At 37.4% G+C, this 17,129-nt stretch overlaps 1 protein-coding gene across 1 annotated transcript in view; it reads right to left on the reverse strand.

Annotated features, from left to right (window-relative positions):
- Positions 1 to 1,319: 1,319 nt before the first annotated feature.
- Positions 1,320 to 17,129, reverse strand: part of LOC104623669 (angiopoietin-1) — a gene marked incomplete at its 5' end in the record, with an annotated part of 37,069 nt that continues 21,259 nt past the window's right edge. The window contains 2 exons of the mRNA XM_010290830.1: positions 1,320 to 1,480; positions 11,968 to 12,098. Of these exons, the coding sequence (XP_010289132.1) occupies positions 1,320 to 1,480; positions 11,968 to 12,098 (292 nt within the window). The remainder of the gene's footprint in view (positions 1,481 to 11,967; positions 12,099 to 17,129) is intronic.

Consider the following 17,129-nt stretch of genomic DNA (forward strand, 5'->3'; position numbering starts at 1 on the left):
ACATCCTAGTGTAACAAAATTACACGTTAACAACCTGTAAGCAGTAAAGTTCTTTTAATATTTATATCCTTCTGAGGCTTTGAGCCCTCTGAGAAGGGTCAGGGCTGCCTGTACAAATTAAATGACTGTTACAGGAAATATAAACATGCTATTTACAAGTTCATAATTCTTTATTTTCTATACAGTTCTGATGAGTATTTTTTATAGTTGTAGCCTAAGCATTGTGTAGAACTGGCATGCTTCTGATATTCACAAAAATGTAATAATACAGTGAAGAAAGGAAAATTTAATAAAAAAGTAAAATAATTAATGATAAATTGCACACATGCAAGGATACTGTAAAATGAATCCATTGCCTTAAGCTATACATTTATGTCATTTTCATATACCCTAACACTTTGCCTTCCTGTGTACTCTTGATGGAAATATTCCATGCAAAATCCCGTATTTTTTTTAGGATAATATTTCACATTCTTTAAACCTTCCATTAATTTTTCTACGTGACATTCAGACTGCCTTTAATGAAAGAAGGGAAAAACCTCAAAACACAGCTACTTTTGTTATCACACTATAAATCCTAGCTCAGGGATTATGCCAATTATCTGATTAACCTCTACAGAGCAACTGAAGAATTTATGCTTATTACCCTTACCATTCTTCATATGTTTGACTCAGTTTATTTATGAGAAACATGTCCTTAAAGGATTTAATAAAAAATAATATCCACACAAATTATTTAACTCTCAGATTAACATAAATCCATCCACCATTCAAATGCAGTTCGTTTAAGAAAAGCAATATTTGGAGTTGTCACCTTGAGTGCTTTAAGATGAGTTGTAGTAAAGGTGTCTTTGTAATCCTTTTTCATGGGTATAATGTTGGCATTTAATTGTTGGATAACGTTCTACTCAATAGACTGTAGTGGATACATTTCAGTTCTTCAAATTCTGATGCTGTTGCTGAATAATCTAGCATGGTTTTGCATCTCTTATCAAGGAAAAAAAAAGAAAAAAAAGAAAAAAAAAAGACAAGACATCCACTGACAAGCACCATATTCGGGCAGAATAACCAGATCCAGTTATCCTTCTCTGGAAAATCATTGCCGCCACCTTCTTCTAAACCAAGCTTCCCCCAGTCACCAAAACATGGGGTGACTGTTGGAGAGTTTTGCAGGTTATGGAGTGATAATGAAGAGACTTTGCATCATCCCCGTGTGTTGCTCTCAAGAAGCCTTTCACCTTCTACCTTCAGCCTGTGGCAGTGGTGCTGCAGAGGACAGTGTCATCCTGGGGTGTTCTGGGATCCACCACTGAATGCCTTTAAAAGTCCAAGGGCCGAATCATCATGGTGGTGGAGCGCAAGGAATAGCTGGGGCCTTTGAAGTAATGCCACTTGATGCCGTTGAGCTTTCCGTGGTTTTGCCCAGCAGTGTAGAACATCCCATTGAGATTGGAGGGGCCGCAGGCATCAAACCACCACCCTGAAACCATTAAGACAAACAATTAAACTTCAAGTGCTCTAAGCATTTTTATTTTGGTTTATGGGTTTAGTTGATTAGCAAATTCTGGTATTCCCAGGCTCATAAATACTCTTGGTGTGGTGGGGGTATTTTCATATTTTCCTCTTTTGCTCTTTTGTGCCATTCTGTAGACAGCAGTGCTGGAGAACGCACAGTTGTATTTACAGACTTGGAAAAATGTCTAACTCATTCTGTTTTTACACACACTTACACACAAAAACATTCTTCTTCTTGTAAAACAAGAATAACAAAGACAAATAAACTGCTTTGCATGTTTAGATAATATTACAGTTCATCCATCTCATGTAAACCTCAGAAAAAGACTATAATTGATAAGTATTCTGCATAATTTCACTTGTTTGGTTATTTTGAGTATAAGGATGTTATAATTTTATTTTCTGGTCACTTTCTGATGCTTTAAGTGTGTTTGTTCAATTGTTCAGACAGTTTGCTTTTGCTCTCAAGTGAGATGTTCTTAGCAAATATGGGTTATGAGTATGGTAGTGCTGCCCTTTTAGAGTAATTACATTATTATAGTAATAGATAAACAATATTCAGAATGGTGTACAAGGAGACAGGTAGACTCTTTCTTTAGGACTTATGACAAATTTATAAACAAGACTCAGCAAATGAATGGAAGGACTAAGCGAAGAAGACACTTATAACACTGTAGGAGACTGACAGTCAGAATACCTGTGTGCATGGATAGATGATTTAAATGGTTACCTGAGTGCGCATGCATTTTGGTGACAGTATGGCCAACTTCAATCAAGGTGTATTGGCCCAGAACAGTGACATTCAATCCTTAATCTTATTGTTTTATAAATGAAAACCTATATTAAATCTTGAGCCTCTTAATCCTGATCTTGAAACGTGCCAAATGATTTTAGGTCAGCAGTGTCAGGAGGGTCCTCACTCAGATCCATTTGAGATTTGTTCATTACTCTACAAAACCTCTGGTCAAGTTCCCACCTGGCACTTAGAAAACTGACAAATGTCCATTCAATTCATTTTTTTTAAAGGGGTTTGTAGGCACGTTATTTACATGTCTACTGGTAGCCGAAAATCAATACTTTACCCGACTATCATTGACTACAAAAAGGTTTTAAAAGTGTTACTGACTGATATTAAAGTTGGGCTTAGAAAGTTGTTAACTGCTTTTTCTGTCTCTCTACCCCATCTGTTTTTTCCCAGCAAGATGCAGCTTTCTACTCATTAACCCTTTGAACTCTGTGTGCAATTCCATATAATTTATTCTACTGCAAAGACAGGGCAAGAAATGTCTTGCCCAGATGCTTGTGGTTCTAGTTCACTGCTCCAGCAGCTGCATTGTAAGACTGTTCTGAAAAGTGAGGTGACACAGATTTAGAAAAAAACCTCAGAACTTTGCTTTTTGAGGACAAACCAACACTCTGGTTTACAGAATGGCCCTGTGAACAATTGTGTTGGCATAACTGAAGAAGTAGTAAACTGAGAAGTTAGGATAAAAAAGTGTAACAGCTGAGGAACTTTTCAACCTGAGTTTTCTGCCAAAGAAAACGCATGTAGAGCCATACCTCCACCTTTGTGAGTGCTCTGTTAACATAACACTGAAAATAAACCAGGAATATTTATCAAGTACTTGTGGCTATTACTAAGAATGACAGAGGTTTATGTGACCATTTGTATGACTGAATGCAGAAAACTCAAAGATGCTAGAAGGATAGGTTTGGTTGCAAACTGTATGCAAAAAAGTCATCTCACCTCTAGACTTCTGCAGTGAAGATAAGTATATATGTCTTTAACCAATAGAGAAAACAGAGCCAGTGTTGAGAAAAAAGTGTGAACCTTCAGATCTATTTTAAATTGTTTCTTTAAGATTAAATTAGTCACTCAGTCTCCTCGTCTACAACCCCAAGATCTTTTCTTGTTTATGTGAACTTGAGATTGCCATGGAAGGTAGAGTTTTAAGGAAAACTCCAAATAACGTGAAACTTGGCAACACCAAGATTACAGCACACAAACTGACAAAGATAAACTAGGTGACATGCTCACTCCACTGAAGGTAGTGGGAGTTTTGCTGTATATCTTGATGGGGATAGAATTTTGTCTCCAACAAGTTACACGGTATCTATGCAATGTAAGAGAAAGATACTTAGTTCACACTGGGGAAGGCAGAATGAATCCTCAGACTGCAAAGAGCTAATATTCCCAATGTCAAAAATGCATTAACCTCAATGGCTAAAAGCTCTATTTGTCAGAAAGATTTCTGCTGGTTATATTTTTGTTTGCTTGTTTGTTTGTTTCATAGTAAGACCGATGGCTTTGTCAATCTTTAGTACAGGTCTTATGCATCTTTCCATGTTGTATGGTTGTACTGAACATTTGCGGTCCTGGATGAAAGCAAATAAGATCATAAAGATCAGGTGGCGGTTTTGCTTTTGGTGGTTAAATGCCACTTTATTTTAAAAAGTTATTTCAGTCTGCACATCACAGATTACACATTGTAAACTTCCCAGGACTCCCTGCAAACCTTTTTCAGGCACCGCTGGTAGTGGCAAACTGATCGTCTGGTGAGTGGCTACTGAATTCTGCAGGTGTCACTGTGGTCTCAAATGCAGAATTTTAAATTTTCAATTTGTTTCCCACTCTGACTTTTAGAAATGGCCTTAACCTGTGAGAAGCTCCTTTCAGACAATGTGCAGTGCCCTAGTGAATCCTCCAATTTCATCATATTCAGTGGTTAGCCTTTTATCTACCTATAATTAATGCATTGTGTGAAGGTATTTTAAGCTATGCCTTACTACTACTGCTACTACTGATATGATATTGACCGTGATTAGCCTTCAGATCCACTGCTTACTCTGTCCTTTGTATTCAGATCCATGTAATTTATGCTTCTAGTCTTGTAAAGTAATTTCTTAGATTTTGGATGATACTTAGTGGGCTTTTTTCAGGAGTAACACTTCATAATGAATTCTTGAGGGAAGAATTTGTGCCAGATAAATTCTGGTAAACTTCTATTTTGATACAATTGACCTTCCTTTGATTACAGCTTTATACCTAGGGGGGCAATAACTAAAGAAAGAGAAAACTGTACAGCTGATATTTTACTGTAACCATAGTATAATCTTGTAGAAATTTCAGACAGTTAAACAGAGAAAATCTAATCCTCATTTTTCAAAGCTGGAACACAGATGCATCTGGGTTCTGTTTATGGTGTTGGGATGAAGACATGGCAAACTGTGCTAGTTACCATTTCATCTTAGAAGAACAGCAATAGAGGCGTAAATGGCCTTTGTGGGGAGAAGGATTTCGGTGGTGCCTACAAAATCTATGTTAAAAATGGAATGAGTCAAAGAAACACAAAATTTTACAGAACTTTTGTGAGGACCTGCTCAAATCTCTCATAATAGATTTCTTCTAAATAAATGCTTCTTTCAAAATGTGTTTTAATGAGTATTTTTTTTTATGATACTGTTCTTGTTAGTGAGACTGAATTTTTTTAAAGATGTTTCCTAATACTACATTGGGTTCACTTTCTCTCTGTCTTTTTTTAAGTGGTTTTTTTGCCTCCATATGGCTGTCTCTCTCCATCCTCTCCCTGTAGTCCTCTAAAAGCTCTTTATTCCCCACAGGGCCTCGGATTATCACAAGACTTCCTACTGCATATCTTAACACCAAAATCCATGTCATTGAATGGATGCAAAGGAAATGTTTTTTCAGACACCTTATGTATTGGGGGAAAGAGGAATGAAAGCAGAGACTTTCTTGGTAGCTATGAGGAAATGGGGGAATATGAAACAGAGGTTTCTGAAAGAGATACCTACAGCATTGCCATTGCAGAAAACACCAGATAAAGCAGCTACAGAGTCATGAAACAGTCTGACCCAAGGAAAGACTCCCAGTAGCTAGACATTGGCTTATTCCCTGGAGTTCACAGGATTTTCCTCCCATGAAGAACCCTGTTTATTTTTCTCTACAAGGTAATGGTTTTCCCAAGTATCAAATCTTCTTTAAATAGCAGTAAGTTTTTAAGCTCAGAGATAACTTTTGGCAATGATTTCAATGGGATATTTGAAATGGGCATGAGAATCATGAAGTGTGGGTGTTACAAGAAATAATAATAGAAGCAGGTTTTTAAAGTGACTAATTAAGTGGTAAAGAGGAGGCTTTCATGAGAAGGTTAAGAGAGTTTTTCTTCAGAAACACAGGTAGTTCCTTCAAGTTGTGATCACAAAGTCACTAATTGCTTATTTAGATTGAGGATCAGTTCAGTCTTTTGAGGTTAGCCCACCTATAACAATTTGTATAATACAAGAAACACTACCATCTCTGCAATAAAACTCCTTAGGTCATAAAGTATATTGTCCAAACAAAAAATAAATTAGATAATACACTGATAAGTTTTTTGAAAGTTCGGCTATATAAGTACAAATGAATCCCCACTGTAGACAGCTGCTCTTCTGGAGCAGTTAAAGCATGCTCACACTTTGTGAACTCTTATGCTTTGGTCTTTAATTAGTGTTGCTATTATCACTAGCAAGTTGTTAAATTTCTTGTCAACTCTTTTCATTAAATAAATGTATTTTGAATGCTTCAGCCTACGTAACCCACCTATCACCAGATAGTTCATCTCCATAGACTTGCTTCTATTATATCTTTGGCCTAATATGAAAGTTTATTGAGATAATTTCCACAATTTCTTGCAAAAAACTACCTAATAAAGGAGCATTGCTCAAAGGAGTAATGATATTACACGAAAAAAACCACAGCCATCTTTTATAATGGTTTTCTGAAGTCATAAGTATAATTTTTATACGATAGAATCTTATTTGTCCAAAGCAATATAAAAAGGCTTTTGTATGCCAAAGTTAACAGCTTTCCTTTTTTGGCTTGTTGTATGAGTTGTAATTAAGCATGTATGCATGTAAAATTTTTTGTTAGTAACCTAGTGCTCATCAATTAATGAGTACACTGTAAATCTAGCATGCATTGGTAACTTGCTAATGACCACTCAGGTTTGATGAGAAGTTCTTAGTTGCATTTACATACCAAAAGAATAGGTGTCTAAACCCTGCACTTTTGATGGCAGTCCATTTCTTCACACATGTCTCTGCTCTCCCTCCTGAGTACACTGAATGCCTCCAAATGCAGTAAGATCGATACAATCCATTCAATAAGATCCGAAGTATGTTTGAATGGTACATTTGTATGGGTTTATGGGATAAATGGAACCTATGAAAAGCCAATATTTATTTCTAGACCTCTGGGTTTGTCCATAAAATTTAGTGCTTTTGGCAACAAAAGCCAAAGCCAATAGGAACAATTTCCAATGCAAAAATATTGAAAGAGTCTTTATTGTTCAAAAGACATAATTTATTTTATGAATGATTTCAATGTTTCTGACATTCTGTACTTTAAAGAAGTTAGATAGTAATACTTAGGCTCTGTTTGACTTTGTAATGGCAACTTCTCAGCTAGAAGGCTGGGTGCAGTTCTGGATGACACCTCAAGCTATATGTGGAGCCACTGGACAGAGTCCAAAAGACTAAAAGTAAGAGGAAAGATTTAAGGTTGTTTAGACCAGAATTCATAAGGCAGATTGCCAAAAATCTCAAATTCATAAAAAAGGTGCTGAAAAAGCAGCTTTTCAAAAAATGCAAAGAAATGGTCTATTCTTTCCACAGGATAGGACAAGATGGAACACACCTAAATTATCATAGAATTAGTTTAGTCCACAGGCAAAGTTTTCTTATATTAAGTGTAGCCAAACTCAGTAACAGATTATATTATGAGAACAAATCTCTATCACTAGAAATCTTGAAGATGAAGAGAAAGACAGAAACAAATAGGTAGAGAACAGTCTAGCTTGGAAAGGTACTGGATGACCCCTGGAAGTCATTTCCAGGACTATGTTCTTTTATTTGTTAGAGTATTGGATAGACCAGACTACCACTTATTAATTACTACTTGGCACTCCGTAGGTTACATCAGAATTTAGCTATCAGGATATAAGATGAAAAGGCATTAGCTTTTCATATCCACTGGATAACACAGTCCTTTTTACCTTTTTATGAGGTAAAAATAAGACGAAACTTGAAGACTGGTGACTATGTTCTGATCTTCTAAATGTATCAGTAGAATAATTTTTAAGTTAGTCACTTCTTGGTCTTCTCCTAATACCTTATTACTATCGTTCATACAATAGTATAACCTGATAAACATACTAGTATAGTAATGATTTTGTTAGATTAATAATTTATATAATTTATATAATAAATTATAATAATAATAATGACTAGTCATATGGTTAATGAAATATTTATAGTATTTCTAGCATAAATCAAATAATGTTCCAATCACTTCTTCTCTGCATGGTGGTTATATTTTTCTATAAAAATGTTAGGCAATATAAGTGATAATTCATGAATGGTGTTTTCTAACTTCTTCATGAAAGCAACAATATGCATAAAAGCTAAAACCTGATGCTTTTCTGTGTAAGCAGACGTACATCCAGGGGTTCAAGTTGGGTACTTTTAAGTGTGCTGAGGTTGCTACTTTTGAAGTTTTTGTTTCAGACAAAATATAAAAGAATCTGTGGCATTTTCTGACTGGATAATGTGCAGGCATATTTCTATATTCAGCCAAGAACTTCCCTCCAAGTCATGACAAAAATCCTCCATACCATTCTTGCCAGAGATTCATAAAATTCACCACTTGGAGAAAAAAACAGTGAAACAACAGGCAATGAGTGCACCAAGGATTGTCATTGAGCAGTCTCTCACTTAACAGGTGAGAAATCCACTGAGGATTAATAAATACATGGGAACTGTCTCTGACTCAGGAAGCCCCTGAGATGCAAAAGATACTGGGAAAATACTCAGGGGAAGTATAATTTATTTGCATTGTTCTTATGCCTGTACGAGGCATCTGCTGCTGACTGCTGTCAGACAGGAGGCTGCGGCTGGATGGACCTCTGCTTCCAGTAAAATAAAAAAAAATATTTCAGTACTTATATGCTGATTCAATCCTAGCAAGACATCTAGAAATTTTTTTGTCAAACTATTTCAGGGATCAGAAGTTTAGTAATGTTCTTACTTATCACCTGAAGCAAGGTAGATTCCTGTGTGAACATCTCAGACTGCAGCCAGTGCAAGACAAAACAAATCACCTTAAGACTCTTTCACTATGAGCCAAGTTACCATAAATCACTTTCCAGTGACTGAAAACAATTGCACAAACAATTCCAGGGGCTCAGCTGACAGGTGGTATCCTAGCGGGATGCTCTAACTTGGCCCTGTGCCCATGAATCTGATCCAGATATTGGAAGTCTATCTGAAGCTCCTTGGACATCTACTCAGTGCTTCATGCTGGCGACTGTTACATTTTAAACGCTGTTTCTTGCAAAAAAACATGTATGTAGCTCACTGAGGTACTCTTCAGAATAATGCTTGAAATGATATGGGGATATAACCTTTTGTTTCAGTTTGCTGGCCTGAGATATTGTACCAGTTCTTAAAAGGTATTTTCATAATATAAAATTTGTTTACTATTTTAAGAAATGTTAAATTTAAATGAAGAAATTATTTGAATAAATATGCTTCTTCTCCCTTTAAAGTAAACCAAACATGCTTAATTTAAATTTTCCAAGGCACCAAAAAGTAGTTAAAACATTTAACTACCATGTAAAGTTCACATGAAGACTCCAGCTCATGTATGTACTTTCGAAGTCATTGCCCGAATTCAACATTAAGATAGAGTCAAATAGCATAGCATGGCTCTTGAAAGGACAAGAAACACACCCACAAAACTCCGTTGATGCTACTGTATTATTCTCCCAGTATTTAATCTCTTATTCTGGGGAAGAAGGAGGATAGAAAGAAGGAGAGAGAATAATAGTTTTGATATAAACCAAATAAAACTGACAACTAGTAAGATCACAGGGAGGAATGTGTGTTTTCCTTACATTTTTATTTTCAGCCTTGACTATAACCATATCACAGTCTTGAGCTTCAGCTTATCTCAGCCTTTATTTCTGACATAAATATATGCAGTTCACCTCATAGAGATAACAGGCTCACCCAAACTGTCAAGATAGCTAGAAACCTGCCTGAGGATTTCATATCATTCATCATTAAAGAGCTCTCTGTGCTGTTGCCAAAACTAACAGAGAGCCTGATATCTTTTGGAAAAAAAAGAGGTTTTCCAAAACCTGTTATCATTACTACTTTTCTTAATTAGTTTCTGTCTGTGGTACAAACTCAAAATCCACTCACTAAACAAATGTCTCGGTATTTAATTCAATTTCTGATATTTCTCAAGGAATGAGAAAGTAATTTCAACGAGCAAAGCATAGCAGAGTGTTTGAAGAGAACTCTAGCATGATTAAAGTCTTTCGCTTCTTGAAGAACTACAAATTACTCAGTGCTGTACAGCCTATCTCCAAAAGACTAGTACTCAGAGTCTAGTCCAAAAGACTAGACTCATCTATCTCCAAAGGCTAGCTGCATCTCCTTTTACTCTGCAGTGATTTGTTCTGTTTGTGGTTTCCTCAGCCTTTGGTAATCCACCCCCTCCCTCCTTATTGCTTTCATTTGCTACCAGCATATTCCAATATGTGGTTTTCCTGTTGATTTACAGGACTGCTGCAGCAAAATATATGTGAACCTTGTGGAATGGTTGTTCAACAGCAGGCTGACCTTAGCAGGGCATTGACCTGCCATAGAAGTCAGGGCAGAAAAATAAACAAAACCCTCAGCTCCCAGAATTAGCTGTCTGGGAGCAGAGGTATTTCCAGGCATCGCGGCTACATGAATGAGTCTGCACTTCAGCACAGACACAACTCATGTTTAGGAGCTTCTCACTCGACTTTGGCCTGCCCTGGAAGTAGGACACTTTAATTTAGCATGGTCTCTAAAGAAAGGTCAACAGTTTTAAATTAAAATAAACTACTGACTTTTTATCCACTACTGTCTCCAGAACTACCTGGTTAACTTCTTTTCTTTATAGAAATTGAAAGGTAGTGTCTGATCACCTGTCTACTGGAAGAAGTTTCCCATCTTGACTTTCAAAAAGCTATCACTAGAGGAAGTTAAGAAAGTTTGAAAAATCTTCTCCTTTAAAGACTTTCCCAGCTGGGTCATTTCCAACTGGCAAAAGAGAACAAGGAGCTTGGTTGTGCATTTGATATAAATTCCCAGGGATGGGAACCCATCTTCTGTTAGCAGATGATAGCTTTAGAGGCTCACATATGCCTGAATGTGGCCTGAACTGATTCAGTCAAAGTGCCAGTAACCACAAATAATATCAGTGTAACAGTCTGATCCAAAATACTGAACAATTTATACGCTATAGGATTTTTTCCAGGAAAGTTAGAAGTCACTGAGGGAGAGGGTCCGAAGAAGATCAGATGTGAAAATAAAGACCTTTCTTGGTCATACAGTCAATGAACCAAAGAATCCCAATTTAAGCTTTCTGCTTTAATGTGGTATCCTAGAGATAAAAATGAGCTTGCCCATATGGGGCCTAGGAATAAGCATCATTTGCCAGAGGAAGTTCTCACTCTTGTGCAGAGCTTTAGGTGTATGTATGAGTAGATAATCTCAGATATGACTCCTCTGCATTCGAGGCAACAAATATCAGTCATATGCGCTGTACTTGCTGGCAGTCAGGCTTGCCTGGTGCTTTAAACTGTGCCAGTATAACTTCTCTGTGCTCTCCCCCACCTCAACTCTTCTTTCTTTCCTTCTGCAGTTTGACTCAGCTCACTAAGGGTACTGTTTTAAACCTTCCAACAACAGCTTGAACACAATTTGAACGGAGGGTTGCAGGTATAAGCCTTTCACAGGTGAGTGAATTAGCCATTACGTTTACTATGTCTATATGTTTGTATGTCTATATGTCTATATGTATTGTGCTCATATAGGACAGAAAGCTGAATCATTATAGTTATTTCAATAACAGAATTATACCGCTAAGTGAAATACGTAATATATTGCAAGTCCAGATTCTGTTTGCTTTTAAACTTTACTTTCTATTATCTATTTCCCTGCATTTTCTCTTTTCTTTTTCTGGCTGATTCTCCCATTCCTCACCCTTTCTTTCCCCCCTTCTCATCTCTTAGCTGCTTAGAGTTCTTTCCCCCCTTCTCATCTCTTAGCTGCTTCTTACTTTGCTTTTCTTGCCTCAACAATAACATCAACTTACGCTTTCCCCCTTAACATTGTTAGAACAGCTTCAGTGCAGAAGTATACTGACTGCATCTCTGAATATTCCCTTCCCTGCTGATAGGAATCCTGAGGTACTGGCACTATACATATGCAGAAAAGCATAGGAGTAATAATAATAACAGGAATTTTCACACAGTATTTACACATCAATGAATACTACTTCATGCATGGTTGCTTTAGGAAAACAGAGTAAATTCCTACCAATGTGCCATATATTTTCAGAGTTGTTGTACTCACCTCCAGTCAACATGAGAGCACATTTACACATGCAGTTGTCATTGTCAGCATCTTTTGTACTGAATTCAGCACCATGTAAGATGAGGCTACTCTGTTTTCCAGCTGTTCCACTGTGACCTTTTAAATAAAGCCTGAAACAGCAAAAGAACGCAATCAGTGTCACCAAAAAGAAAAATAAAAGATCCAGATCTCTTTCCACACCAGTTTCACCTTGTATGAAGCGCGCTCAGAAAATTTAGACATGTCTTGTGTTTTGGCTCAATGTCTTTGTTGTTTCAGAGGTAAAATGGGGACATTCAGGCTTTCTCAGTGTATCTGTAGTAGCACATTTTCCCTGCCCCAGAGCAGAGCAAAGCACAAGGAATCTGCACCGGAAAATGCAACAAAGTAGAGGGGCTCAGAGACAGAAAAGAGAATGAGGAGAGGTGCCCAGAGATCTGGAATACACTGACAGAATAATTGAGTATTTAAGTAGCTGGTCTTTCTACTGTGGCATGGAAACAGCACTCCCAGTTAACAGCAGCCATGTTATTAATCCCTGGGCTTGAAAGAGGATTTCAGCAGTTTCAGAATTTTTAATTCCACCAGTTACAGCACAAGCCAGCAACCCAGATCTGCCAAAGATGTCTCTGGGTGATGAATGGAGAATAGCTTAGAGTTCAAGCCACAAAAGTCTTCATGATTTGCAATGCTAAATATGCCTTTTCTTAAGGAGCCTTGTCAACTACTTGAAACCACAACCGTGAGCTAGGAGCCTGAGCCCAGCTCCAGCAAGTAATAGAGCATTTGTGGTGCTCAGTGCTGTAATGCCCAAAGCCAAGTGTGCCAGCTGCAGGGTTGCTAAACAAAGTACCTCTACCCTAGCTAGGAAGCAATGGGGACCTGGGCATGTCTGGCCGGAGCTCACAAGTGCAGGGACATGCACAAGAAAATGCGGAGAGGAGAGGAGAGGAGAGGAGAGGAGAGGAGAGGAGAGGAGAGGAGAGGAGAGGAGAGGAGAGGAGAGGAGAGGAGAGGAGAGGAGAGGAGAGGAGAGGAGAGGAGAGGAGAGGAGAGGAGAGGAGAGGAGAGGAGAGGAGAGGAGAGGAGAGGAGAGGAGAGGAGAGGTTTTCACACAATGGATTCCTTTGCCTCTGCTGAAGCATCTCTGTGAGACAGACATCACTGGGTGATGGATGCTCACAGCAAAATCTATTTCCTGTACATAGCTACCTACATCAGACATCTGACCAATACATTCTTGGTTTATTTCATAAAGAATTGCTGGAAGAGGAAGATATCATCCGCTTTAATGCTTCTTATGCAGGAAGGAGGAGACAGGATCTCAGTGTCTACTGGAGAAATATGAAGCCATAATCCTTACATCCCAGGAACAAGCCTTAGCCACTGGACCAAGGGAAAGGGGAAGGAGCATCCCTCACCTGCCTCACCGAAGCTCTACAGGCAGGAATACATGAACCAGAGGGCTAACTAGGAATATGATTTGGTATCTAGTGGGATAGACTTTTCCACTGAAGAGAAGATGGGAAACATCAGTTCTGTTTTTTCTAGAGTTATTGAAGAAGGACAAATATATCTTTTAAATATTGAATGTGAAATGCATAAGGATCCACAGGAACAGAAGCAGGACTTAAGTGGTTAAAGCAGGAGACATGCCTCTTTCATTCTGGGATTTACAGATGGGACTGTTGTCCTGGAAAATGTCTTCCCAGCTTTTCCCACACACACAGTGAATAAGGAGAGCAGTTATGAGTCACTGATTGTTGTCACTACTGTTTTTGTATTTTTATCCAATCACTTTGGATGAATCAAAAAGTAAATGTCTCTACCAGAGTGTCATTCCTCCATTTGTTTAGATCGAAGATAGATACTTTGCTGCAAAATGGTCACAGTGTTAACAGCAGGAGTAGAAAGCATCCCTAACCCATTCTAGCCTATACAGTAGTAGTTAAGCCATTGGCATTTTTCTGAGATGAGGAGGAGAGTCTGTCCACCAGACTGAGCTTTAAATAAAATGCAGTTCTGCCACAGAACTTTGGGTTTGGAGCTCTGCTTATGAGAGGGAGGAGAAGGGGCACATAGGCACCATATGGCAGCTTTCCTTAATCAAGTGCATGGCTAATGTTGTTTTTTTTTTTTGTCTTGCATGCATTTGTGGGTGGATATTACATCCAAACAAAGACAATCTGATTAAGCTTGTCATGGAAACTCATTGCAGAAAAGACTCTTCTGGATATCTTAGTGAGGTTACTAAGCCAGCTCAAGATGTGAAGGCACAGAACCAGCACTTGGAGCTCTAGAGATCTGAGATTCACACTGTCAGACTGACTTAAACTTCGTCTAATTTTAAGCAAAATTCTTCCTGTGTGTCCTTTCTCCATCTTTAAAAATTGAGACAATAGATGTTAAACATGAACAAGTTAAAAAAATTATTAAAAGAGAACTGTCAGGGCTATCCTTCAAAGTAGTTACACAGCCTACATTCACTTGATTTTAATGTTGCATGTCACCTGATCTGAGCCTGATGAATAAATACCTTTGGACTTTTTCCTTCGAGTAAATTTTATATGTAGATAAGTACACACACACATATTAAAAAAATCTTGGATTAAGTATAAATACCATAGATAGTCAAATACCTTCAGATAGTACAAAAATGGATAAGGCAAAGTGTGAGCCTCAGTAAAAGTTCATGAAGATTCTTAGAAATGTAACAAGGAACAACCTAGGAACAGGAATACAGGAAGGTCATTGCATTCTATTACTGTCCAATCACAGTGGCAATTAGCCCATGATTACCATGTTACTCTGTCAAAGAATGCTTATTTTAGACAAGGTTACTCCAAGATCTGTCTTTGCTCATGTTCATTTCTTTGTTCCATACAAACGAAAGGCTGGAATTGATCCCATCTTCATTCATTGGACTTTTGCCTTGTTTTGCAAGCTGTGCCTAATTTTTTGCAGAACAAAATAAACTTCCTTGAGGTTGTGTTGATAGAAAAATTACTTTGTCACATGATATCTACAATCTGATTTTAAATGGCCCTACATCCTCACTATATCAGCAACACAGAAGTCTCATAAAGCCAATATAAAAAGCAAATGCTGTTTACTTAAATCAGAAAGACCATGCTAGCCAGATCTTTTTATTAACAATCAACACTATAAAACCCACTTAGTCCAATAAAAAATTAATATAATGTAAGAAAACAATAAAGAAGTGAATAGTACTTGGTGTGTAATGTTTTCCCCAAAGGGGTAGGGCATTAGGATTATTTACAAGCTCATTCTCTTGCCCTGATATTTTATAAACATTCCACTCAGCACAGATTTAGATCTTGCCTGTTATGTTTGACTTTCCCTCCACACCATTTGTCTAGCAGGTCTCCAGTGACTTTAGAAAGATAAAGCTTAGCTTAACTCTAAACTGTAGCAAGTTTACCATACTGCAGCAGTGTACAGATGAACCATAGGGCAAAACAGTAACTCTCTTGATTTGGTCTTTTCTCCCTGAATTGGCATTGCCCAGCAGTTGGGAAAAAATGATACTGCAAAGTATCAGGTGCCAATCAAAAAACAAAATTTGTCCTGAAGCACTCAGTTCTGCTATTTCTGAGCTTCAGTTCAAACCATGTGGGTCTGAACTAGCCTGGCCTGAGACATAAAATCAGCACAGCACTAGGGAAACTGATGAGCACGCTGGCTCCCCGGCAGCAGTCGATACCTACCTGATGATCTTAAAGGTCTTTTCCAACCTTAATGATTCTGTGATAACTTACCATTTAGACTTAGCTAATTTTTTAGTATTCTCAGGTTCAGATTGGTAGAATTGAACCTTTAAAATAAACTCTGAATAGCTACGAGGGCATAATTTCCCTCCTTTAGAAAAGATCACAACTCAGGGTAGAGTTACACTTGGTTGTTGTTGAAGGAGACAAAAGAAAGGAAGTTAAAAATAAAAAACAACTCATTCCAGTCAAAAGTCAAGAAGAAGTTTCAGGACTATATCTCCAGTCTTCCCACTTGCTCACAACAAGAAAATTCTGAAGGTCAAGGAAAACAGTGGAAATACTGCTCAGATTTACAAATTAGGCGGGAAAAGCAAATTCATGCTCAAATAAGCAAGAAGTCTTTATCTGTATACAGTGGAATTGAAATAGAAACAAATAAGCATTAGCAAGTAAGTAGGAGTAAGAGAAATACTGCATGTGTATATTAAGTTTTGAGGACTTCTTATGACATTTTTATGAAATTCTAAAATCACTGTGAGAAACCGCAGCTGATAACATTCATTTAGAGACTAGCAGCTTTCCTACTTGATGTACTTAAGCAGAAACAGTACATTTGAAAAAAAAATGCAATTGTTACCTCTTGTCTAGCATGAGTGTTAGAAATTCCCTCTGCATTTTTTCCATGTGATATTGTAGTTACGGTAGCTTGAGATCTATACACACAAATGGTGAGGAAGAACTTTCTTAAGCATATTTTACATTTCACCATTCATACTGTGTGAAACGACTACCTGCAGTCCCTTGAAACCAAAGCAAGGTATATTGTGTGGAAAGAGTAGTTCTAAAAATATTACATAAACAACTGCAGGGCAACCTGAAAAGCCATTTCAAATTTACACCAGAAATTTTTCCTTCTGAAGTGATTAGATCACTTAGAATTCTGCTTTCAAATATTTTTGAAAGAAAACGCAGCTTAACTGAGTTCACACGATGTTTGATGAGTTTAACAGATGAACCTGGGATAATTCCAAATAAATTACAAAACCATTTGTATATTTCTGCAACATGCAGTTATGAAGATTGCGACATACAGAATGAGATATTAAAAAATCTAAGAAATAAATAGAATTATAAATCCATGTGAAAAAGTTGTGTGCTAAATGTTATTAAAGTGTAGGAAATTATTTCTGCTTCAGTGCTTGCATACAGAGCACCTGATCTTAGAATTTCTATTTATTTTTTTGTTTCTATTAGAACTAGTGAAAGGTCTATAGAACTCCCAGAATTTAATGTTACATACTTCTTTCTCTCTTTTTTTTCTGTTAGAGTCATTAGAGACCACTCAATCCTTCATTTAAAGCAGCCCCTCAATGAAATAGCTAAGAAGTCATAACCAGCTTTTTTGGTGAGTAATACATACTTTGTCTGTAA

The sequence above is a fragment of the Phaethon lepturus genome, unplaced genomic scaffold (genome assembly GCF_000687285.1).
Source record: "Phaethon lepturus isolate BGI_N335 unplaced genomic scaffold, ASM68728v1 scaffold8837, whole genome shotgun sequence".
Taxonomy (NCBI): Eukaryota; Metazoa; Chordata; class Aves; order Phaethontiformes; family Phaethontidae; genus Phaethon; species Phaethon lepturus.